The 27,190-nt window shown below is 42.7% G+C and overlaps 1 protein-coding gene across 5 annotated transcripts in view; it reads right to left on the reverse strand.

Moving 5' to 3' along the window:
- Positions 1 to 24,955, reverse strand: part of LOC118929739 (regulator of G-protein signaling 20-like) — a 118,526-nt gene extending 93,571 nt beyond the window's left edge. For 2 of the 5 annotated variants that reach the window (XM_057498078.1, XM_057498080.1), the window contains exon 1: positions 21,893 to 24,952. In XM_057498078.1, the coding sequence (XP_057354061.1) occupies positions 21,893 to 21,961 (69 nt within the window). In that variant the 5' untranslated portion in view covers positions 21,962 to 24,952. Of the gene's footprint in view, positions 1 to 21,892 lie in introns of all 5 variants that reach the window. The other 3 variants (XM_057498079.1, XM_057498081.1, XM_036920123.2) reach the window with 3 other exon arrangements.
- Between the last annotated feature and the right edge of the window lie 2,235 nt (positions 24,956 to 27,190).

Raw genomic sequence — 27,190 nt, forward strand, 5'->3', positions numbered from 1 at the left:
GACTCTATCCTGTTCCACTGGTCTATGTGTCTGTTCTTGTGCCAGTACCAAATTGTCTTGATTACTGTGGCTTTGTAGTAGAGTTTGAAGTTGGGAAGTGTGATCCTCTTGCCCTGCTTTATTTTTCCTTCTCAGGATTGCTTTGGCTATTCGGGGTCTTTTGTGGTTCCATATGAATTTTAAAACTATTTGTTCCAGTTCATTGAAGAATGCTGTTGGTATTTTGATAGGGATTGCATTGAATCTGTAGATTGCTTTAGTCAGGATGGCCATTTTGCATGTCCTCACCTTTTAAACAACTACCTAGGTATGTTACCATCTGGTTTTCAGTGACTGAATGGAAATCTTTACTCTTTTATTTATATAGCTGTGGCCAAGTTTGTTACTTGAGCCACCAAAGCTTTTAAGACTATAATAGTGATGTATTTCTCTTCTGCTATTACTCAACTTTTACAATTGCCTTGGGAAATATTAGAAATAAAAAGAGTATCATCTGAAAGATATTAATAAATTATGCATGTTTCTTACTTGTTCTTTTAAAATGTTCTTTTTAAAGAGCATTTTGCAAGTACTGATGGAAATCTTTATCACGGGCTTTCCTTATCCCAAGAGACCCTATGGGACTTTCTTAAGGAGACTGAAGATATGTGCGTTCCCAACAATGATTTAGCCCAGGGGCACCTCTGAAAGTATTAAACACTTAAAATCTTTGTCTGTGGGGCTGCTTTAAGGAATCTTCAAATTGTTGAAGAAATGTGTGAGCTGGTTAATAGTTTGCATGAGAATTTCTGCCAGCTTTTCAGTGTTTCAGAGGAAGGCAAAGGCTCGCTAACAAAAATTTGAGCAATCATTGCAGATTACAGAAAAAACAGCATAAAATATTTGCAACATGGAGAACTTTATGTCTAAAATCACACTTACTTTCCTGGACAATCTTACACTTTCCCTCCCTTTTATCTTAGTAGGCAGCATTGCCATCTCTCCATGTGTTTAAGAAAGCCTGAAGTTACCTCAGCTCTTCCTACTTCCAGCTCATGGCAAAACCAAATGAAGTCTGTCTCCCAGGATGTTTCATGTCTGTCCCTGGCTCCTTCTCCATGTGCCATGGCCCTAGGTGTCTTGGGCCTTGAGTTATGAGGGAAGTCTCCTCATCAATCACTTTGCCTCCATTCCTGCCTTGGATCTATAGAGAAAGATTAAAATCCTGGAAGGAGCTAGGACAGTTATACATGTCCTTCCTTCCTCTGTTGTCTTTGTTTTGCTCTTCCTGTAGGTGGTAAGACTTGGTAGGGAGAGCTGCACTTTGCTTGGAAATACACTTTCATCTTAAATGATTGAGAAGGTAAGGCTAAGGGACCCAAGGACAGGCTTTCTGCTGCTGCTCTGGCTTAGGCTCTGCAGAACTTCAAAGGAAGAGACACAGAGAGTGCTAGGTTGTCAACCCAGGTCATCAGGGTAGAGGTCTTGCAAATATGGGCAGAAACTGGTTAGGAATATGGTTTGCTTCTTACAGTTTCTTGGGTGCTCTCTCTCAGGGACCTCACCACTGTGGAAGGTGGCCTGCTGCAGTGCAGAGGTAGCCAAGGTAGGGTTAAGTTTAATTCCTGGACTATGTAACTGGGATTCCAGACTATTCATATTTGACACATTTTTTCTAAACTATTTATTTTCCTATAACAATTGTTGGACATCTCATTATTTGTTCACCATATCTGCAATATTTTAAAAAGAAACCTAAATTAAGCCATTAATGCAATGATTTTTCATGATGGTCGAAGAGTACCTAGCATGCAGTAGGCACTAGAAATATTATAAATCAGTGTCAAACAAAACATACTTATCAATGCATATCTATAAGACATACATGCATACACTGCTAACATGAATAAATTAACCTATCTATTTGGATTTAGAGGAAATAAAATTAATTGCCAGCATATGAAGTGATCTACCTGATTCCTCTGTCAAAAAATATATAAATTGGTTATTTTATTTTTACATTTCAAAGCTTAGCATTTTCATTTTCATGGCAATCTCCACAGGCTGACAGCCAGTGTAATGATTTCAGTGCAGGTGCTCCAACTATTAAAACATAGGGAATGGCATGTGCATGCAAGCACACTGAAACAGCAAAAATAATGAAGGAAATGCCAACTGATGGCAATGATATGGCACAACCTACATTGCTGATGGGAGGGCAAACTGGTACAAATACTTTGGAACACTCACAGAATCTACTAGAACTGCACCATATACACACCCTCTGACCAGCCACTGCAGTCCTCAGTATCTACTCCCCTGAAAGTTTCCACCAAAAGCCTGTAACTACTCAAATGTTCATCACTGCTAGAATAGATAAACTGTCAAACTGTCATCTATTCATACAATGAAATATCACTCAGTGACAAGAATGATCGATCTACAACTGCCTCATATGTGAATGAATCTCACCAACAGTGTTGACTAAGAAAAGCCAGTTGAAAAACCCTCTATACTGTATGATTCTATTGAAGGAAAATACAAACCCTGGTCAAATTGTTCCATGCTGTTAGGAGTCAGCATAGTGCTCACCCTTGATGAAGAGGTTTCCCAGAGCTTGTAATGTGCTGTCACACAATTTGGGGGCTGGTTACGTGGGTGTGTTCAGCTTGTGAAAATGTATCAAGCCACATGTGCACTTTCCTATTTGTGCAGCATAATTTTAAAGAGAACTAAAATGAGAATGGGGAAGGGCAGGAGACATGGTAATGGAAGAAAGGAGGAACAGAAGTATTATACTTATCAGGATGTTTGCCGCCTGCCAGGGCATTTGACTTCACAAGCCTCATCACCAGCATGCGGTGAGTGAACAACTGGCCAAGGGTCTTCCCGGCTCTTACAGTGCACATGATGGGCTGCTGACACTCATTTACCTCCTCTCTCCCCTTTAAGTGTTCCTTCGTGATTTTAGTCTTGCAAGGTGTTTGCCTTTTCCTTTCAATGTTTCTAATGTTTCTAACCCGGTCAAAGACCTGGAAAGCATCACAGTAGAAGAACTTTTTTAAAGTGTAATAGTGATTGAGATGGTGTCTCTTCATGCAGAAATCCTTCAAAATTCTATGCATACATCTGGAGTCCCGTAAAAGCAATGATGGCCTTGCAAAAGACTTCTATTCTCCAGAGTCCTGGGATGTTGTCAACAAGACACTGTGAGAAATGGTAGAGGGGATGTGTTCTTAATGTCCTTCCTGGCTGTTTTGTTTCCCAGTTTCTCAAATGTTGAAAATATGCCTAGTCTTTGTTTCATGACTCATCAGGAGGATCAGCTAAAGAATGAGCTGATTATAAATCTAGGGCAAAAAGGTTAAAAATGACTTTGTTTTCACAGGGTTTTCCTCTTGAACTGTTCACTTGTGTTTACAGAGCACCCCCTGTACCAGTGTTGCAGGCAATGGGCCTCCGGGAGGGAACTAGACACTCTCTCCCAAGGGTTTACCTTCTAGTGAAAGAAACGGGCAAAAGCCATGGAAACAAATAGGTGAGGGAACAAACAGGTGTAAGGAGTGTTGCAAAGCTGGTAAAGTGGCTGACACAGCAGGGCACCATGAAGGGAGGGGCCATCACTGTGGCCAAGGAGGGTCTCTGAAAACGAGACACCTGAGGCGGGACCACCACGGTTGACGTGGGCACACAGAAATGTGGGATGAGGTGTCCAGGAAAATGCAAATGCAGAGGAGACCCGAGTGTCCCAGGATGGCCCGGTGAGGCTTGTGGGAGGCACACTCCTGGTGGGTGTGTGCAAGAAGCTTCCAGGAGGAACAGCTGGCAACGCCAGCTCCAAGGGATGCCCTGGAGGGCTGCAGTGTGCTAGAGGCACTGCCTTGTGGAGCTGAGAGGCCAGGGGCAGTGCAGATCACTGACAAAGACCTTGGTAAAATCAAGAATGAGAACAAGAGCAATGCTGGAGAGCAAACGATGGCCCACAGGCTGGAGTTCTGCATGAGGCAGACACCAGAGGGCATTGACCACTGACAGGAGCAGCCATGAGCACTCAGGTGAAGGGGGGATTACTTTAAGGACAAGCATTCAAGAGAGGTTTTTTTTTAAATCGTGGTAAATTTACATAACATAGTATCAATCATTTTAGCCATTTTAAGTGTACAGCTCAGTGGTACTAAGTGCATTCACATTGTGCATTTCATCATCTCCAACTGAAACTCTGTCCCCTTTGAACACAAACTCCCATTCCCAGCCCCCAATCCCCATTCCCCTTGCTGTCTCTATGAATGTGACTGCTCTAGGGGACCTTGGGTCAGTGCAGTCATGTGTCTGTCCTTCTGGGCCTAGCTTATTGCAATAGCATCATGTGCTCAAGGTTCACCCATGTGGTAGCAAGTGTCAGAACTTGAGATGGTGTCTCTTCATGCAGAAATCTGGGTTTTGGAGGGAAGACAGGGAAGAAGAAATATTTTGGAAGTGACAACAGAGACACCTCCCTTACTTCTAAGAATGGAAATCAGTGGTGAAATTTCAGAGGGAAAATGCTGCAAATTACCATGGCCCTGGGGAAAGCACTGTGCTCAAAGGGCAGTCAGATTCAGAGAGAGGGGAAAGGGAAAGAGACATTAAGGGCCAGGTGCAAAGCTGGAGTTCTGCTGAACTGACAGACTGAGTCCCAGAGAGCAGTGGACAGGAGGTAGGGGATGCCCAATAAGGTCAGGTCAGGAGATGAGTGCCCTTGCAGAGACCAGGATCACAAGGGCCTAGTGGGAAGGGGGTTTATTTGGAGGAGCTCTGCAAGTCTTGGGTGGGCCTTCCAGCCCACAGCTGCTACTTACAGAAGAATCACTGAAAAATAATGAGCAGTCAGTCAAGAATTTCAAGAAGTCTGTGTAGCAGCCCATGCCACAGAGGGAAGAGATCAGGGGCTTCAAGGCAGAGGTCCTCTTCCATTCTTCCACTTGTGAGGCCTGGGCCAAAGGACTTTACCTGTCTAAGCCTCCACTTCCTCATCCATGTAACATTAGCTGCTTTGAGAATTGTTAAAAGTAGTAAATGAGAGAATGTATACAAGGGGTCTCTGAAAACTATTAAGTGCTATTCCAATGTCATTGTTATTATTATTATTATAACAGTACTTATTGATTCTATTTAACGTAAAAGAGAGAGTAATATGGAAAGTCCTTAAATTGTGTTTTAATATCATAAGCAAATCGGTCCTATTGTGTGTCTATTCAGCAGAGAGTCAAATAGCCAGGTTCCTGCTTATCCACCCTCAGATGTCTGGCACCCTGACATTACTAGAAGACAAAGAAAAAAAAAATAAAGCCTCCTGTTTAGTTGACATTTAATATGCCAAAGTAAGTTTTTCACTTTATTAGATTTTACATGATTTTACCTTTTTCATACTTCTTATACCCTTTCATTCACCCTTCTTTAACTCAGATTTATTGGACATGGTCTGGTTATTATATTCAGATGTTTTTGTTAATAAGTAGTTCATTTTACCAAAAGACCAGCACAGTCTAATGAGGTATTTAAAGGGCCAGATATGACTTAATTTCTCTAGCAAATCCTTAACTCAAGAGAAAATTTGGTAAACTATAACTAGATCCCATAATTCTTGTGCCTTGACTTAAATCTGCCTACAAATTGTAAGGATTGCTGTCTTCTCAGAACATGGACGTGAGAGCCAGGGCGCCAAGTCTCATGTTTCTTATGACCTAAAGACCGAGGAACAGCTGCAGCCTTAGGGGAACAGACCTGAGGTGCTGTCCTACTTGCTGGGTCAGGAGATGTCTGTGTGCTACAGAAGCACAGAACTGCCTCCAAGACTACTATTTTCATCTTAAGAGTGCAATCAAAATTATTTCATATATAGTTGACCCTTGAACAATATGGGGGATTAGGGGCACTGATCTCCACATAGTTGAAAATCCACGTGACCTTTGATTCCCCAAAATCCTTGACTACTAATAGCTCACTGTTGACTAGAAACCTTGCTGGTAGCATAAACAGTTGATTAACACACCTTTTGCATGTCATACGTATTATATACTGTATTCTTACAACAAAGTAAGCCAGAGAAAAGAAAATGTTTTTCAAGTTGTCGCAAATGTCCAAAAAATTTTTCCAATGTATATTGAAAAAATCTGCATATGCAGTTCCAACCCATGTTGTTCAGTATTAGTGTGGTCTTATGGAAAGAAAAAATGCATCAGTCAAATAAAAGAACAGCTTGAACAGGAAACTTAATATGAACATTAATTATATTTAAATAATTCAGAGATAATGTTAAAATTACAGCCCCACAGAGACTCCTCCCTCTGCAAAGGTCAACTAGTGGAACTTCCCAGAAAACATTGTAAGCCTTTTCTTACTATTATTTTCTTATTGCCAACATCTTATAATAAGCCCTATTGTATATAACACCAAGTAGTTGTAGGTTTTACTGAGAACAGACTACTTTGGATGTAATTCTTTCTGCCACTAGATTAATTTTTTTGGCTTACAAAAGACAAGGATTTTGGCAAAATATGAATTCATAAATGTATTTAGTACTATTTTCATATACATGAAGTCATAGATATAGGCCTTTTATGTTTAAAAACTTTTTCAGAACCTTGTTTGAATGGTAACAATCTTAGAACCTATACCAGTTCTATGTTAAAATATAAGTGTATAAAATAAAACTATCCATGTCCAGGGGTCTAAAATAATGATGGATAAATATAGAGGAATAATGATAACCACTTTCTCTCTTGAACCCTCTGCTGTACATTTCTTACTATAAAGTAAATGTAATTATTCTTTCTAAACATGTCAGAATTAGAGGCTCATAAAACTAGCAAGCAAAGCCAAAATTCAAACTCAATTCTTTCATTTCAATGCTCATACTTTTTACATCACACAACTGCAATTTGAAGTGTAAAGAATTGCAAGGGTTTTAACATACTTTTCCTTCTAACATGTTTAACTCACAAAGCCTATATTACATTTTATACTTGTAAATGGCAAAATTTGTAATGTTCTTCCTGAATTGCATTGAAAACAAATGACATAGTAGAAAGATAAAAATGTGCTCCAAAGACAGAAGAAAAAAGAAACTTAATTCAAGAAAAATGGTAGTAGGACAGGGCAGACTACTGTTCCTATTCAACAACTTAAGAAGTCAGATAAATAAATAAAATCGCTTTTCTAAAGACAACAGGCTGCTGTGGAAGCCAGGAGATGAAAGTAACTAAAATTTCTGAGCAGGAGAGCTCTTCATAAGTGAGCCATCTGTCACCACGTGTTTTCTTTGCTGACTCAAGCATGGGCTGAGGATATATAGGGACTCTAGTCTCCAATGGGAGAACAAGTGCTCTTAAGACATTTATCAGATGTGGAAGCCACCTGGGGCTGGTGGGGGCAGGAAGCAAAGCTCAAACCTTCTGAAAGTGAGACTGAGTCTCTCAGTCTATCAAGACTCAGGAGATGGAAACTGCCTAGGCTTTAAATCCAAAGCTCAGGAGAAAAATACCCAAGGAATGGAAAATAACCAGAGGTTACCTAATCTTATGAAAACTGCAACTAGCCCCAACCCATTTCAATACCTGTTGGACTGAAGTGATCAGTCCCTCTCCCTCCAAGGAAGATCCTTGATGGTGGAAGATGTTACCTGGACCTACACAGTTTCTCTACATACAGCACTGATAGACAACAAAAATTACTAGATATGTGAAGAGTCAGAAAAATGTGATAGAAAAAAACAAATAATAGATACAGGCTCACAACCTCACTATTGGATTTAGCAGATAAAAATTAGATGGACAAAGATGAGGAAAAGATGAAGAATTTCATCAGTATTTAAATGTATTAAAAATAATCAAGTGGACACTACATTTAGAATAAAACAATTTATGAAATTAACAGCTCACTAGATGGTTTGACAGAAGGCTAAACACAGCAGAGGGCAGGTTAAGTGAACTATAACACAGGTGAAAAGAAAATATTCAAATTGAAGAGAGAAAGGAACAATGGACAAAACAAAACACAGAATAAGAGACATGTGGGAAAAAAGAATAACATATATGTGATCTCAGTCCCAGAAGCAGGAGATAAAGAGAGAAAACAGGTGAAAAGCAATATCTGAAGAAATAGAGTGAAAATTTTCCAAAGCTGATGAAAGATATCCATCCACAGATATAAGCAGCTCAGTGAATAAAAACCTAGACAAATATAAAACCACACTTGGGCACATTACACTCAAACTGTGGAAAGCCAACAACAAAGATAAAATTTTTCAATAAACCAGAGTACAGTGACATATTATCTTTAGAGAAGCATGACTTTTCAACAGAAACTACAGAAGTCATAAGATAATGGAATGGGTGCAAAAACAAGATAGATTGTAATTTGTAATTCACACATTTTTTATAATAACTGATATCCAGAATACATGAAAAACCTTTACACACCAATAAAAATGAAACAGACAACACAATAGGAAAAATGGGCCAAAGTCTTACAGAGGCAGTTTACAGTATACAAATGGCCAAAAAAAGGTGCTTAACATTATTAAAAAGGGAAACACCAGTTAAAGCAATGATATGCCACTACGCAGCCCCCAGAATGGCTAAAATCAAATGGGTGGATGGTACTAGGAGCAGAGGATGTGAAGCAATATATATTGCTGGTGGGAGTATAAATTGGTTTGAAACATAAAAACAGTTTGAAAAACTGACAGTATCTAATAAAGCTAAACATACACTAGGTCTTTTACACAGCAATTTCACTCCTGGGCATCTAATGGAAATAAGGGTTTATGTTTATCAAAAGACATGAATAAGAATGTACATATTAGCATTATTCATAATAGCCCTACACTAAAAACAACTCATATCCCTTAGTGGCATAATGGAGAAATGAACTGTGGGGTACTTACACAAAACAACACTGGACAGCATTGAAACACAATACATGGAACACCAAAAAGTGAATCTCAAAAAACATAATTCTGAGCTAAAAGAACCAGATGCAAAGGATGTGTAACATTTAATTCCCTATGAAGTTCAAAACCAGGCCCAACTGATACATGATTTGAGCACTTAGGGAGTTCTGACTGGGAGGGAGCAGAAGGGGTCTTACTGGTACAAGTTGAGAATAGAAATTCTGTCTCATCGAGAACAGAGTGATCCTGATGGCCAACCCACCCCCCAGCCCCAGAAAACCATTTGGCAAGGTCTGGAGACAAGTTTTGCATGTCAAATCTAGGAAGGACTCTTCCTGGCATCTTGTGGATCAAGGCCAAGGATGTTGCTGAACACCTGATAATATACAGGAGATATTTACTCTGAAATGTCAACAGTGCTGAAGCTGAGAAATCCCGATCTAAATGATGGTCACTTGGGGTATATTTAGGTAAGCTTTATTAAACTGTACACTTAAGACATGTACAATGTAGGCAAGGGAAACAAAAGTAAAAATGAACAAGTGGGACTATATCAAGCTGAAAAGCTTCTGTACAGCAAAGGACACCATCAATAGAACAAAAAGGTATCCTACAGTATGGGAGAATATATTCATAAATGACAAATCCGATAAAGGGTTGACATCCAAAATATATAAAGAGCTCACACACCTCAACAAACAAAAAGCAAATAATCCAATTAAAAAATGGGCAGAGGAGCTGAACAGGCAGTTCTCCAAAGAAGAAATTCAAATGGCCAACAGACACATGAAAAGATGCTCCACATCGCTTGTCATCAGAGAAATGCTAATTAAAACCACAATGAGATATCACCTCACACCAGTAAGGATGGCTACCATCCAAAAGACAAACAACAACCAATGTTTGCGAGGTTGTGGAGAAAGGGGAACCCTCCCCTACACTGCTGTTGGGAACGTAAATTAGTTCAACCATTGTGGAAAGCAGTATGGAGGTTCTTCAAAAAGCTCAAAATAGAAATACCATTTGACCCAGGAATTCCAGTTCTAGGAATTTACCCTAAGAATGCAGCACTCCAGTTTGAAAAAGACAGATGCACCCCTATGTTTATTGCAGCACTATTTACAATAGCCAAGATATGGAAGCAACCTAAATGTCCATCAGTAGGTGAATGGATAAAGAAAATGTGGTACATATACACAATGGAATATTACGCAGTTATAAGAAAAAAACAGATCCTACCATTTGCAACAACATGGCTGGAGCTAGAGGGTATTATGCTCAGTGAAATAAGCCAGGCAGAGAAAGACAAGTACCAAATGATTTCACTCATATGTGGAGTGTAAGAACAAAGGAAAACTGAAGGAACAAAACAGCAGCAGAATCACAGAACCCAAGAATGGACTAACAGTTACCAAAGGGAAAGGTACTGGGGAGGATGGGTGGGAAGGGAGGGATAAGGGCGGGGAAAAAGAAAGGGGGTATTACAATTAGCATGTATAGTGTGGGGGGGCACGGGGAGGGCTGTGCAACGCAGAAAAGACAAGTAGTGATTTTACAGCATCTTACTACGCTGACGGACAGTGACTGTGAAGGGGTATGTGGGGGGAGACATGGTGAAGGGGAGAGCCTTGTAAACATAATGTCCTTCATGTAATTGTAGATTAATGATACCAAAAAAAAAAGGACATGTACACTGTACTATAAGTTTCTACAAATAAAAGCAATCTTGAGGGTCACAAAATATTTATAGCACCTCACTGAGATTTAGTATACTCATGTAGAAACTTTATTTCAGATTCATAAATAGTTTAATTTATTGGAGAGCCCTACTGACCTGAATTCACCAGGAATTACATTAAGTCAGGAAGAACAGAACTCATTATCTTCAGTTGCCATTAAATGCAAATAAGTATCTATACCTTTCTATATAGCAGAAAATGTGTGAATTAGTATCAGGGTTATAACTAGAAATGGACATTTGTAGAAATGCAATAAAGGTATATGGTAAAGTCCACACATCTGGGACTCTCTGGGAACCATCAGAGGATAGAGAGAAATTTAAGAAAAATATACATGTATTTTTATACAGTAGCCTAATCTTGGTTCAAACATAAAAACTTCTTGCTACTATCAACAAATTAAGAAATCTATCTACTAGATCCTTAAATCTCATCATCACTCCACCCTGAGTTGTAATCATTTGCAAGTGTGCCGTCAGGAATAGGTTGCATCAGTCTTTCCACTCTCTTGCATAAATGGAGCAGCTATACAAGGCTGATCTAGCCATACAGCCTTAGAAGGGTTACAAGTGCTGGGTGTTGCTAGCATTTGAACAGCACCACAACCTGTGTTCCATCTGTGAGCAAATACGTTCAGTTAGTGTCAGAGGTGACTGCTGCACACATGGAGACAAACCAGAGAACAAGGAGTTCTCCTCTACTTTCCTACGGCTAAGGGCATGTCGGACAACCTTGGACCTCACAAGTCAAACTGCTGAGTAACTTTGCATGAGACATCATTGTCTTAAATCCAAATACTAATATGTACTTAAAAAGGATTTTCGGGATCGCGGGAGGAGCAAAGACAGTGGCATGAGTAGGGCAGCAGAAATCTCCTCTCAAAACCATACATATTTTTGAAAATACAACAAATACAGCTATTCCTAAAAGAGAGACCAGAAGATACAGTACAACAGCCAGGATACATCTACATCTGTGAGAACTCAGCACCTCACAAAGGCGTCAAGGTACAAGCCGCAACGTGGCGGGACCTGAGCGCTCCCTGCATCCCAGCTCCCCGGCAGGAGGAGCGGAGTCAGAGCAGGGAGGAACTGGGAGCCCAGGACTGCTAAATACCCAGCCCTAGTCACCCGCATTGGGAGCGCAGACACACAATGCGTGGTATGCTGCAAATTAGGGAAATGGAACAGTAAAATCTGCGAGTGGGTCCCCACAACTGGCGCCCCTGGGACAAAAAAAAGCAAGGGCTTTTTGAAAGTCTTACAGGAACAGGGGCCTCACCACTGGATGGAAGCATCCCAGCACACTCAGCTCAGCAGATGGGAATCCTGGGGAAATTCAGGCACTCCAGCGCCCTGGTAGGCAGTGCAACTCTAAAGACCCTCACGGCAATAAACCACCTCCCATTCATTCCCCCTCCAGCATGCCCCACCATAGCAGGGAGGCAGCCTGAGAGTGGCCGTGCACACAGCAGCCACACAGATCTTCCTCTGCAGCCACCTGGGCAGATTCAGAGGCCCTGCTGGTGTGCACAGACAGAAGAAGCCGAAGAAAGGGGCGATATTCTCACAGAAGAGCACACCCGGTGCACCTGCCCCTCACTGTAGGAATATGCGCTGCCCCGCCCACAGCGGCTCAGGAAATAAAACCAGAAGCTACTCCCCATGTGTGGGTAAATGGCAGAGGCAGCGAGGAGGGCACAGTGACCAGCAAGTTGGAAGGAACTTTGTTCTCCCAGCTAACACACACGCCAACTGCCCATGACTACGTCTATAGCCAAGAAAAGGCAGAAGAATTTGATCCAGTCCAGAATCACCAAAGACAATCCATAGAGGGAGCCTGGGGAGATAGATTTAACCAATATTCGAGAAAAAGATTTCAAAATAAAGGTCATAACCATTCTGATGGACCTGCAGAGAAATATGCAGGAGCTAAAGGATCAAGTTAGGAGGGAGAATACAGAAGAAAACAAATCTTTGGAAGGACTTAACAGCAGACTGGCTGAGGTGCAAGAGGCAATTAATGGAATAGAAATCAGAGAACAGGAATACAGAGAAGCTGGGGCAGAGAGAGAGAAAAGGATTTCCAGGAATGAAACACTATTAAGAGAACTGTGTGACCAATACAAAAGGAACAATATCTGCATTACAGGGGCACCAGAAGAAGAGAGAGAAAAAGGGATAGAAAGTGTATTTGAAGAAATAATTGTTGAAAACTTCGCCAAACTGTGGAAGGAAATAGTCTCTCAGACTATGGAAGCTCACAGAACTCCTAACACAAGAGATCCAAGGAGGACAACACCAAGGCACATAATAATTAAAATGGCAAAGCTCAAGGACAAGGAGAGAGTACTAAAGGCAGCCAGAGAGAGAAAAAAGGTCACCTACAAAGGAAAACCCATCAGGCTATCATCAGACTTCTCAACAGAAACCTTACAGGCCAGAAGAGAAGGGCATGATATATTTAATTCAACGAAACAGAAGGGCCTTGAACCAAGAATACTGAATCCAGCACGATTATCATTTAAATATGAAGGAGGGATTAAATAATTCCCAGAGAAGCAAAAGTTGAGGGAATTTGCCTCCCACAAACCACCTCTACAGGGTATTTTAAAAGGACTGCTCTAGATGGAAGCACTCCTAAGGCTAAATAGATGTCAACAGAGAAAATAAAATCACAGTAAAGAAAGAAGACCAACCAAATACTAAATAAAGACAAAAAATAAAATCAACTACACACAAAAGCAATCAAAGGAAACAAAAAAGAGTACAGAATAAAACACCTAACACGTAAAGAATGGAGGAGGAAGAATAAGAAGGGAGAGAAATAAAAAATCATCAGACTGTGTTTATAATAGCTTAATAAGCTAGTTAAGTAACATGGTTAGATAGTAAAGAAGCTACCCTTGAACCTTTGGTAACCACGAATCTAAAGCCGGCAATGGCAATAAGTACATATCTTTCAATAATCACCCTAAATGTAAATGGACTGAATGCACCAATCAAAAGACAGAGGAATAGAATGGATAAAAAAGTAAGTCCCATCTATATGCTGCTTACAAGAGACTCACCTCAAACCCAAAGACATGCACAGACTAAAAGTCAAGGGACAGAAAAAGATATTTCATGCAAACAATAGGGAGAAAAAAGTAGGTGTTGCACTACTAGTATCAGACAAAACAGACTTCAAAACAAAGAAAGTAACAAGGGATAAAGAAGGACATTACATAATGATAAAGGGCTCAGTCCAACAAGATGATACAATCATTATAAATATATATGCACCCAAGACAGGAGCACCAGCATATGTGAAACAAATACTAACAGAATTAAAGGAAGAAATAGAATGCAATGCATTCATTTTAGGAGACTTCGACACACCACTCACTCCAAAGGACAGATACACCGGACAGAAAATAAGTAACGATACAGAGGCACTGAACAACACACTAGAACAGATGGACCTAATAGACATGTACAGAACTCTACACCCAAAAGCAGGATACACATTCTTCTCAAGTGCACATGGAATACTTTCCAGAATAACCACATACTAGGCCACAAAAAGAGACTCAGTAAATTCAAAAAGACTGAAATTCTACCAACCAACTTCTCAGACCACAAAGGGATAAAACTAGAAATAAATTGTACAAAGAAAGCAAAAAGGCTCACAAACACAAGGAGGCTTAACAACATGCTTCTAAATACTCAATGGATCAATGACCAAATTAAAATAGAGATCAAGCAATATATGGAGACAAATGACAACAACAGCACAAAGCCCCAACTTCTGTGGGACACGGTGAAAGCAGTTCTAAGAGGAAAGTATATAGCAATCCAGGCATATTTAAAGAAGGAAGAACAATCCCAAATGAATAGTCTAAAGTCAAAATTATAAAAATTGGAAAAAGAAGAACAAATGAGGACAAAAGTCAGGAGGAGGGACATAATAAAGATCAGAGAAGAAATAAATAAAATTGGGAAGAATAAAGCAATAGAAAAAAATCAGTGAAACCAAGAGCTGGTTCTTTGAGAAAATAAACAAAAAAGATAAGCCACTAGCAAGACTTATTAAGAGAAAAAGAGAATCTAAAACATAAAGAGAATCAGAAACTAGAAAGGAAAAATCACAACGGACCCCACAGAAGTACAAAGAATTATTAGAGAATACTAAGAGAGTCTATATGCTAAAAAGCTGGAAAACCTATAAGAAATGGACAACTTCCTAGAAAAATACAACCTTCTAAAACTGACCAAGAAAGAAGCAGAAAATCTAAACAGACCAATTACCAGCAACAAAATTGAAGTGGTAATCAAAAAACAACAGCAAAACCCCCGGGGCAGATGGATTTACCAAGGAATTTTATCAGACATACAGAGAAGACATAATATCCATTATCACTAAAGTTTTCCAAAAAAATAGAAGAGGAGGGAATACTTCCAAACTCATTCTATGAAGCCAGCATCACCCTAATACCAAAACCAGGCAAAGACTCCACCAAAAAAGAAAATTACAGACCAATATCCCTGATGAACACAGATGCAAAAACACTCAACAAAATATTAGGAAACCGAATACATATATATGCATATTACCAAACGAAATTCAAAAATACATCAAGAAGATCACACACCATGACCAAGTGGAATTCATCTCAGGAATGCAAGGATGGCACAACATTTGAAAATCCACCACAATCATCCAACACATAAACAAAATGAAGGACAAAATCCACATGATCATCTCCATAGATGCTGGAAAAGCACTGAACAAAATTCAACATCCATTCATGATAAAAAACTCTCAGCAAAATGGGTATAGAGGGCAAGTACCTCAACATAATAAAGGCCATATATGATAAACTCACAGCCAACATCATACTTAACAGCGTGAAGCTGAAAGCTTTTCCTCTGAGATTGGGAACAAGACACGGATGTCCACTCTCCCCACTGTTATTTAACATAGTACTGGAGGTCCTAGTCACGGCAATCAGACAAAACAAAGAAATACAAGGCATCCAGATTGGTAAAGAAGAAGTCAAACTCTCACTATTTGCAGATGACACAAGATTGTACATAAAAAACCCTAAAGATTCAAATCCAAAACTACCAGAACTAATATCAGAATTCATCAAAGTTTCAGGATACAAAATTAACACACAGAAATCTGTGGCTTTCCTATACACTAACAATGAACAAATAGAAAGAGAAATCAGGAAAACAATTCCATTCACAATAGCATCAAAAAGAATAAAATACCTAGGAATAAACCTAACCAAGGAAGTGAAAGACCTATACCCTGAAAACTATAAGACACTCTTAAGAGAAATTAAAGAGGACACTAACAAATGGAAACTCATCCCATGCTCTTGGATAGGAAGAATTAATATTGTCAAAATGGCCTTCCTGCCCAAAGCAATCTACAGATTAAATGCACTCCCTATCAAATTACCAACAGCATTCTTCAACAAACTAGAACAAATAGTTCAAAAATTCATATGGAACCACCAAAGACCCCAAATAGCCAAAGCAATCCTGAGAAGGAAGAATAAAGTGTGGGGGATCTCGTCCCTCAACTTCAAGCTCTACTATGAAGCCACAATAATCGAGACAATTTGGTACTGGCACAAGAGCAGAGCCACAGACCAGTGGAACAGAATAGAGACTCCAAACATTAACCCAAACATATATGGTCAATCAATACATGATAAAGGAGCCATGGACATACAAGGGGGAAATGACAGCCCCTTCAACAGTTGGTGTTGGCAATACTGGACAGCTACATGTAAGAGAATGAAACTGGATCATTGTCTAACCCCATACACCAAAGTAAATTCAAAATGGATCAAAGACCTGAATGTAAGTCATGAAACCATAAAACTCTTAGGAAAAAACATAGGCAAAAATCTCTTGGACATAAACATGAGCAACTTCTTCATGAACATACATCCCCGGGCAAGGGAAACAAAAGCAAAAATGAACAAGTGGAACTATATCAAGCTGAAATCTTCTGTACAGCAAAGGACACATCAATAGAACAAAAAGGCATCCTACAGTAGGGGAGAATATATTCATAAGTGACAGATCTGATAAAGGGTTGACATCCAAAATATATGAAGAGCTCACACACCTCAACAAGCAAAAAGCGAACATCCAGTTAAAAAATGGGCATTGGAGCTGAACAGACAGTTCTCCCAAGAAGAAATTCAGATGGCCAACAGACACATGAAAAGATGCTCCACATCTCTAATTATCAGAGAAATGCAAATTAAAACCACAATGAGATATCACTTCACACCAGTAAGGATCGCCACCATCCAAAAGACAAACAGCAACAAATGTTGGCAAGGTTGTGGAGAAAGGGGAACCCTCCTACACTGCTGGTGGGAATGTAAATTAGTTCAACCATTGTGGAAAACAGTATGGAGGTTCTTCAAAATGATCAAAATAGAAATAACATTTGACCCAGGAATTCCACTTCTAGGAATTTACCCTAAGAATGCAGCAGCCCAGTTTGATAAAGACATATGCACCCCTATGTTTATCGCAGCACTATTTACAATAGCCAAGAAATGGAAGCAACCTTAGTGTCCATCACTAGATGAATGGATAAAGAAGATGTGGTACATATACACAATGGCATATTATTCAGCCATAAGAAGAAAACAAATCCTACCATTTGCAACAACATGGATAGAACTAAAGGGTATTATGCTCAGTGAAATAAGCCAGGCGGAGAAAGACAAGCACGAAATGATTTCACTCATCTTTGTGGAGTATAAGCACAAAGAAAAAACTGAAGGAGCAAAATAGCACCAGAATCACAGAACCCAAGAATGGACTAACAGTTATCAAAGGGAAAGGTACTGGGGAGGATGGGTGGGAAGGGAGGGATAAGGTGGTGGGGGGAAAAGAAAGGGGACATTACAATTAGCATTTATAATGTGGAGGGAGGCACAGGAGGGCTGTGCAACACAGAGAAAACAAGTAGTGATTCTATAGCATCTTACTACATTGATGGACAGTGACTGTAATGGGGTTTGTGGGGAGGACTTGGTGATGGGGGGAGTCTAGTAAACATAATGTTCCTCATGTAATTGTAGTTTAATGATACCAAGAAAAAGTATTTTGCAATTTAGATCACAATTAAATAATAACTAATGAAATTTCTAAATAATAGAAATTGAGCATTTCCAAACCAGAAAGGTTAGCTGGTTTTAATAATGATTGAAATAAGCAAAATATCACTGCTGGGCAATGGGGCATGTAACTCATATTTCATGAATGATTTCCCATACAAGTAGCTAGGATCTAATCAGCTGGATTAGAGTCAAGGTAATTTATTCTATGAATTCATAATCGTGCATTACTTTGAGCACTTAGTCACATCAAACTTTATTGTGAATGGCCGCTAGAAAAGCCCATTCAATAGTGCTATGAACTGACTCACTCCCACTTCATGCAGTGTTGTCTAAACTCTTGAGCTGCTCAAGGAAATATTCAGAGACCATCTCAGTTAGTGCTGGGTAGTCAGTGATTCAACTTATTATACTAAATGCTAAGCTCTGACTCAGAGTGAACCCTATTAGCTGCTGGCTGACACTATACATATTTGAATAGAAGCCTGCATTGAGTCATCTGGTGGCACACCGAGAGCCAACCTGATATTCCCAATCTGACAGTGATTCACATCATAATCATACTGGGACTTGACTTGACACATGTGATTTCAAAACTCAGTTCTGCTTAACTGCCTTGGGAGCATGCTAGAATGTCCCTCCCCACTTAATGCCCTAAATTTCTGTCAAGAACATGTGGTAGTTATACAGAAATGCAAAGTCAAGGAGAAAATACCCAGGTCACTCCCTGGAGAGAGCCATGGTTTTTTTTCTTCAAGGACTCAGGCAGCTCCTAGAAGTGCATTTCCTGAAGACACACCATTCCTATAAAAAGCTTTGCAAGACCAGATGCTCACTTGAAAGGCTTTGCCATGTAATTCCTAAACCACTCACATGAGGGCTGGATCTTTAATCTACCAGGTGCATCTGTCCATGGAAGGTGAATGTCATTAGACTGCCACATACAGACATGACAGAACAGTAGGATTTTAGGGATTGCTCTTCAAGGGCCTGGAATGAAACCAGTTACCAGGTGATTACATTACAATAAGAAAGCTTTTTTTCTCTTTCACTGTTGTGTGTCCACAAAATCTGGAATAATCACATCTCCTATGTAATTTTGGAGGCCTTCTCTAGAAGCTATCTTACAGGGAAGACCTTCAAAGTCAGGGGGAAGGAAATTTAAACAATTAAGAAAAGCTCAAAAAATCATTTCAAATGTAAAAGTGCTACAAGGGATTAAATAGAATATACAACAAAATACATACTTTAGTGGGGCCTTAAATTTTGCTGGCTCTGACTCTGGCTTGATCTGTGGCCTCACCTTTGTAGTCTCATATCTTCTGTTGTGAGGACTGTGATGAAACTGGAATAGCCAAACTGCTGCCTGATCTTTCTGGTATTGGATATGACACGTGCTGCGCATTTTTGCCTTACACCTTCAGGTTTTCTGTCTGTTGAAGGTTCATAAATCTGTAGTAAACAAGAACTCATCTATGTGGTATGTGAGGGCCCTGGGAAGCCAGTCAGAAGACCTAATCCTAACTCTATTTCAGCCCCTATTTAGTTGGAGATCCCTGGCCAGGTCCCTTAACCTCTCTGAATGTTTCCCCATCTGTAAAGTGAAGGAAGTGGACCAAGTAATCCTTTATCATTCTAAATTCTTGATATCAAGGGTATTCTGGCTAAAATGTGATCTCAGAAAAGTTAGCACTTTTAGCCCCTAAGGTAAACTTCTGGATTCTCTTAAATAAAATTGACTCAGTGCAGTATTTTAGTGAAACAGATTTTCTGTACATACCTGATCTAATGTGTTTTTTAAAGTGCATATCTATAACGTGAAATATTATGAAGGTTAGAGATAATTTTCCTAAAATGCTGTTTGAAGCTTGAAAGTAAATATTTTATAATTATTTAATAAATAAAAGGGCCCAGGTGATGAAGAAATGCATTGTATTCAAATGTAAATACTGACATAGAAAATATTTACTGTTTTTCTAATTTTGATATTGGAAAATTTTTATTTCATTATGAATACTCTTTATATCATACAAATATAATGTATTTTGTTCCAGATATTTTTATACATTGGTCTGCTTAGCCAATTTAGCATCAATATAATAATGCCTTTTGTTTGGTAGGTGCCAGAGCGCTAATGTATTAATATACTGAATGCTGGCAGATACCCTGCGAGGTAGGCACTTTTATTTTCCCCACTTTGCAGATGGTAAAACGAAGGCACCAGGAAGTTAAGTAACTTGCCTAACAAAGGTCACACAGATAAACAGGGATTTTAATCCAGACAGTTACAGAGCCCAGGGCTCTCACTCTCATATACATTACAGATACGTGATACAAAAGATGCCAATTTACTGAAGATAAACAGGATGAGGCCCAGTAGAAAATTAGGTTATGCGCAAAAAATTAAAATTTATGGATAGAGTCATTTCATTACAAATGTCCTTGCTAAATATGGAGAGGAAGTCAGACTGCTCTGTGAACTCGAGCCCTTGTTTAGTCTATTCTACAATCGGGAACCACCAGAGAAGAAATGAAGCCAAGCCACCAGAGGTCCTGCAACCTATGCCCGGAGGAGGGGGTCAGACTGAAGGACAAGGACTGGATTGGTCTAGGAGCTCTCTGCCCTCCAGACTCCGGGGACAATGCGAATCCCCGGGGAGCACTGCCTGCTCCTGCGAGCCAGTGGACTAGAGGACTCCTGCCAGCCCCGAGGCACAGGCTGCAGTTGGGACCACCAACCAATCGGGCTGGATTGGCCTCGGCCGGATTCTGAGAAGGGAGGGAAGTGAGGAGAAATTTCCCCTCTAGCGCTCTCCTTCTGCGGACAGAAACCGCCTTCACGTTAACTCCAATTCACTGCGGCTCAAGCAGCTACAGCCTCCAGAGCTTCCAGCACGCGCCCGCGGGCCTGGCTGCAAGGACTCTCCGCCCCCGCGCCCCGCCCACGGTTGGGTCGCTCGCGCGCCCTGGCACTTTGCGGGGGTTTTCCCGAGGCGCGCAGCCTACTCGGGTCTCTGCACAGCACCTTTCCCAAGGTCTCTCCGCGCCCACTCCCCCAGAGGCGGGATGGGAAGGCCGCGGAGCGCACCGGCTCCCCAGTGGTCGCCCCTGTCCACCCCTTCCCGCCCACTCCCCCGACGCCGGAGGCCGCGGGGCCCACAGACCTCCACCCCCGACGCCCATCCGCTCCCGGTGAGCCACCTCTTCCGTGCCCCCCTACCCCCGCCCACTCCCCAGCAGCTGGGAAGAAGGGTGGCCGCTCTAACAGACCCCCAAAGCCCCACCGCCAGAGAGCAGCCTCTGCGAAGGTCCCTCCCCCGCCCACTTCCCCCTTCCAGTCTCAGCAGCCTGGGCGCCCAGGATCGCTCCAACTTGCCGAGAGGGCGGGACCGTCAATCGCTCCGGTTTGTCCAAGAAACCCGCGGTGCTCGCAACCTTAACCGCCTTTCCCCGGGCAAAAGGTAGGGAGACTGTTCCGACCACTCGTTTTCAAGGGCGTGAATGCCGACACCCAGTCAGAACCCCGGGTTCCGGGGGCGGGCGCCCATTTCTCGGCCCTGTTGCTTGGGTTCTCCTCCAGAGCTGCTCCTCTCCTAAAGGGGAGGTTCTGCGACTCAGGGAGTGTCTCCTATTCCCTTCCCACCTGCGCTCAAACTGCCCGCCTCCAGCGCCACCCAGCCCCTTCCTTGTCCTCTCCCGTAACCAGTGAGAAATGCCGATGTTTCCACCCACCTGGAGTTCCCCCAAATTCTCTTCGGTTGTCAATGTGCATTTTTGGCTTGAAGGGCTAGGCTCCCGCGACCCCCATCCACTCACTGACCCCAGGCCACAGAGGTTGAATCGTACGGACGCCCTGAGGAACTCTGTATAGAAATTGATCCTGGTGTCTACAGGCACCCCCTGATAACACAGTTTACACCTCCGTCCCCAAATAAGCACCGACTAACCTACGGCGCTGGAGCTGCAGAAGAGGCAACAGACCCGCACCCGCTCCCGCCACCGCTGCGATGAGGGTGCCAGGTCCAGCCCAGAGTGCTTTCCCGCCCGAGAGCTTAGGCGAGTCCGAGGGGCAGAAGGGCGGGACTGAAGGAGCGGGATACTCACGATTCCACTGTCCACCGGGGAAGTTGGAGGGGAAGGTTCGGCCAGCTTGTCTCCGTCGGCCGTGCGCATGCGTCCCGCGTGTGCCAGATTTTTATTATAATACCAAGTGCTGTCCTTACTAACCCCCCCCGATCGCTCTCACCGGCTTTCCTCTTCCTCTGGCTCCTGGTCTTTCCTCTCGCCCCCCTCGCTCGGCTTTGCCTCCTCCCCGCAACCTCACTACGCTCTCCCGGGCCGGGCAATCCCGGGCTCTCCTCCCTCCCAGCGGCAGCACGCTTCACTGGGGCGGGGGCGGGGGAGGAGCGGTGTCGCCCGAGGCCATACGCGGGACCCAATCCGCGCCCAGACCGTAGCCCCCTCCTCCAACTGGAGACTAGGAAGTACCGAGTGTGGGCGCCAAGCCAGGCGTCTGCAAGGTCCGTTCTGCTATCCCTATGCTGCCGCGTGCTGGGGCCGAACTAGACTCCCCTGTGCTGGACTGTGTACTCGGACCTTGGGAATGAAGTGGGGCAGAGGGAGGTGCGAGTGTGGGTGTGCGGAAGAGCAGGGCGCGCGGAGGCGGCGCTTCGAACCCTGGAGAGCCAAGGCACCGACTGGTCCCGCCTCTGGAGGGCAGCCCCTACCTTCCGCCTTTTCCCAGGGTGTTTCTCCAAGCTCTGCCCCTGTCCCACCCCGATGCATCCTCCGTCACTGGTTGTTCCGCACTGGACAGGACTTCTCTCCGCCAGCCAGAGTCGGACGCCCCACGTGGTTCGTGGGGAGGAGGAAACTACGGACTCCTGATCTCCCTGAGACCCTTGGCAGCAGCCCTCTGTCTCTAGGGGCCCCGAAGTCCGGGGAAAAGGGTCGATCCGGAGGGTGGCGGAGGAACTCTGCCTCCCAGCTCTGCGGGTCCAGAGAGCTATAATCCCTATAGCGCACCATGTGCCCTCGGGAAAGACGGGCAGACGGCTGGGGCCGTGCGCCGAAGCTCAAGGAGCTAGCTGAAGCTGGAGGCTGACCTGACACACACAAAAATAGCATTACGTCATTTCCTCCCAAGCCTCCCGACCCTGCAGAAGCCGAGAGGGTAGGGAGAGTGGGAGCGCGAGAAGGGCCGGAGGCGCGTCTAGATAAGACTTGGAAGAGAGCCACCCTTCGTGAACAAGAACTTGGGAAACAGTTTGAGGCCAAGAAAAATGAAGGTGGAGGCGGGAGCAGCGAGTAAAAGTGACAGGACGACGAGGCGCGGGATACTAGGCGCTCAGGGCGGGGCGCGGGTCCCCTGGGCGCGGTGGACGCTCTCCAGGGTCCTGAAGGCGGGAGAAGCCGCGGGCGACCTCGTGGGTTTGGCACGGTTCCTCTGCTCTGCAGTTGCCAGGCCCTGCTTGTTTTCTTTCGCGGTGGAAGTTTTGTGGGAAGCGATTGTCAGGAGGAAGGAAACCTAGCAACCGATTCTCATTCATGAGGCCCCTTCTGGGAAGACGCCTAGTGCGTTGGCTGATTTGTCTTTTAGTCGTTTGTATGCGCCCAGGGAGACAGTGAAGTGTAGTTTGCATTTCCGACTAAGTTCACACTGTTTCGCTTCCCCTTATTACCTTTTCCTGGAGAATGGGGTGGTTTTTCGAGTGTGTCCGTTCTCCCAATTCAGATGCTTCTTTTCCTTCACCTGCCTTTCGGCCGACTGCGTTTATCCTAGGGGTTGCAGCTGAGAGCCTGGGAGGCCACTGGAGAAGTGCCGACAGCTCACTTGAGGGGGGAATGAGAGATTTGGGAAGTGCTCAGAGACAGCCTTGGCACCAAGTGTTTGTCTGGCTGGACAGGACGGCCGAGACTAGCCCCTCGGGTCGGGGTTCGGGTGGGGGTTGGGCCGCCGCGGAGCAGCTTGACGTGAGAGGGTCCCGGCTAACCCTTGCTTACCTGCGTGCCATGGCACGCCAGCAGTCGCTGCGGAGTGGGCCTCGAGCGCGATTCAGGAACCTCAGCGGACGCGTGTTCTGTGCTGAAAGGACTCTGTGCTGAGGAAGTCAGGAGAGAGGTGGTTGGGTCCCGAGCTACCCAGGGCTTGATTAAGTCTCCACGGCCTACCTGCTCTGCCTTCTCTCAAGGGCTTCAAAAAGGCAAAAAACGCTGACAGCGAGCGGCAGGCACTCTTCTCCGACGTATGCCCAATTCCTAGGGGCTCAAAGCAAACTCCATGCTCCTTTTGTGGGTCCCAGAATTCGTGTCTCCAGCTCATGTTTTCAAGTGGTTTTGTGAGAATGTCAACCTGTCAGCTGACTCCTCTCTTCTCTCTCCCCAGCCCTTCTACATGAGTGATTTGTACGCCCCTTCTCCGGTATGCTTCATTAGGCATTTTGATTCGGTCCTGTGCTTAAAGACAGAGTCGCTTGTGAGGGAAAAAGCTGAAATATTCAGGCAGAATGAAAGTCCGGAACTCAGTCCCAGAAACAAAGCCTGCTGCCCCAAGTTCTGACTCGCATCCGGCAAAGAACCAGTCTCTAACTAGCGGGAGTGGGCAGCATTATAGGTGTAGGGTGCTGAAATCCATTGACTTCCTTTGGCTCTTCAGGCAAGGACAGAGCTACAGAGTATAAATGCAGCCACGAAATTCGATCTGAGAAAAGTTATCTGCAGAAAGAACTTCAGCTGCTGCGGTGCTGATTCCTCCAGAAAGACCTATCTTCCTTGTAGGCCAGATATTCTAGGTGACATTCTGAGGGTTTCAGTAACATTAGCCACAAAATGGAATAATCTTGGAATCCACATTCCGGAAAGAACTGCTCCTTAGGGATTCAAAAGACTTAGGGAATACTTCATTCTGAGGGAATGCCCACTTCCCTAATTAATCATGTTGGCTATTGAATCATGCAGAAGGAGAAAACCACCACACCCCAAATCAATATAAACAAAGTCTCATTCCTTTAGAAGGCAAATTGAAATTTTTCATTCACCTGGCTAAGTAGTTTCATTTCATAAAGGGAACATCCATGGTAGAATTAAAGTACTTTTTCACCATAAATTTCTGAGAGACTTTAGAATTAAAATCACAGTTAGAATGGACTTTGAAATTAGATTTAATTTTATGAGATGACCTATTTTTTCCTGAACTTTATTTTTACAATTCTATTTTGCTGTGATTTAGCCATATTATTCATTTTTAATTTCTGTTATTTGGAGAAGTAGCTCTTTCAGTTGGATCTAAGAATCCTATCGATAGTGATCGAAAACTAGAGGTAAATCTTTGCTTGTGCTGACTATAAATCATGCTGACTGGAAAGCAAATATAAATAAGGTAAACAGACCATGACTATAGAGTCACAGGTTAATATTCATTTGAGGCCAAATAAACTATTAATAGCATGCTTCTATTCAGTTCACTTAGAATCTCAATGTTCCTAGTCAAAGTACAACTGTTAAAAAGAATACCTCTCCAGCTCATAATACTTCTGACTTTACCTATTCTTCTAATAATTTGTCAAGTGGATTTATGCCTAAGGCTTATGTGGAGGTGCCATAAGATGTATAATGGAGCAATGAGAATGAGGAAGGTGAGGCTAGAAATGGAAGTGGAGTGGACCAGAAATAAAGACAACTTAGGTGACAAGTATGTCTGGGAAAAGAAACACTGTCAAGCTGTCTGCTCAGTTCTTGCAGAGATAACTGGGCCCTCTGCCTCTGCACTGATATTGCTAACCAAGTGAGGAGCTTAGGATAGGAGGTGGGTTTGTATCAATAGTGCCTAGAAATTGCATGGCCCTTGAAAAGTGCTCAGTAAATATTTGTTGGACGAATGTATTAAAATAACAAACTCAAATGTTATTTAGCCATGAAAAATAATGGAATTCTGATACATGCTACAACGTGATGAACCTTGAATACATTTTGCTAAGTGAAAGGAGCTGGACACAAAAGGACAAATACTGTATTATTCCATTCATATGAAGTAACAAATATAGGCAAATTCATACAGATAGAAAGTAGAATAGTGGTTACCAGCAGCTGTGGGGGTTGGGGGGCAGGGCAGTCAGGGGTATGGGGGATGCGGAAGGGAGGGAGGGAAGAATGGAGAGTTTGTTGTTTATTGAATAAAGACTGTTTGGGTTGAAGAAAAAGATCTGGAAATAGTGACAACGGATCCACAACCTCATGAATGTATTTAACGCCACTGAATTATACACTTAAAAATAGTTAAAATGGTAAACTATTTCATGTTATTTATATTTTACCATAATTTGGAAAAAACACTCAAAATTCTTCATGGGGTTAGCTGAGAGGAGCCTGAGAAAGTCCACCCAAGCAGGGAAAAACACTGAGCTAATCACTGCTGATTCTGCCACAGTTTTCACCTACCTCTCAGGGTTCTCTCACTTTGATTTCTGCTGCCACCAACTAAGTGTTTGTAAGATAGACTTTGCCAACTCTCATTGTATTCCTAGAATTTAGTGGATTTGATTGTGTGGAGGAAGTATAAAGAGAAATAGCTGGAGCAGGGACAAGTCTTGTCAGCCACTCATTTATTCATTCTTTCAACATGTCTTTTAAGTACCAGGCACAGGCCTAGGTGCTCTGGATTCAAAGTGTATGGGGAAGAAAATGAGCTACTCTCCATGAATAAGGAGGTAGAGTCTATGTAGACTGAATAGGACAGGTAGGTCATGGTAAGGATTTTGGATTCTATTTTAAAAGCGATGGGAAGTGTGGGTAAAATTGTAACATTTCCAGAATATCTCGCCTGGCTTTAGTATATCTGAATATCAATAGGCATTCAGAAGTGGAAAGAAGTATGGCTTTACTGCATTTGCATCTTTCCTCAGGGGTGGAGAAGTTCATCTCCATATCAATGGGTGATTACCTAGGCAACAGAGGGCTTATCTGTACCTGAGAGGTGAGGGGGAGGGCCGGTGTGGCTGCTTGAGCAGAGAAGAAAGGTGGCTTAGGACTGCAGTTTGTGAGCAATAAACGGGTTTTAAACTTTATTTCTCCCTTTGACTGATTTTGGTTTTTAGAGGTATTTTGCCCCAGGATTTCCTTTCCCCGGACTTACAGGAAGTCACTGAAAGTTTCTAAGCAAGAGAATGACATGGTCGGATTTATATTTTTAAAGACTCCTTTGGCTTCTTTGTGCTGCAGTGAGTTGGAAGGGAGCAGGGGTAAGAATAGTGACTCAGAAGGCTGTGCACTGATCCAGGTAATAGAAGGTGATGACTTGGACAGGTAATGGGAATAAAGTATAGAGAACTGCACAGATTTGAAATATGTTTTGGAGAGAATTAATGGGACTTCAGATGGACTTGACTTACAGGCAGAGAAAAATGG

Source organism: Manis pentadactyla, chromosome 3, assembly GCF_030020395.1.
Source record: "Manis pentadactyla isolate mManPen7 chromosome 3, mManPen7.hap1, whole genome shotgun sequence".
Classification (NCBI taxonomy): Eukaryota; Metazoa; Chordata; class Mammalia; order Pholidota; family Manidae; genus Manis; species Manis pentadactyla.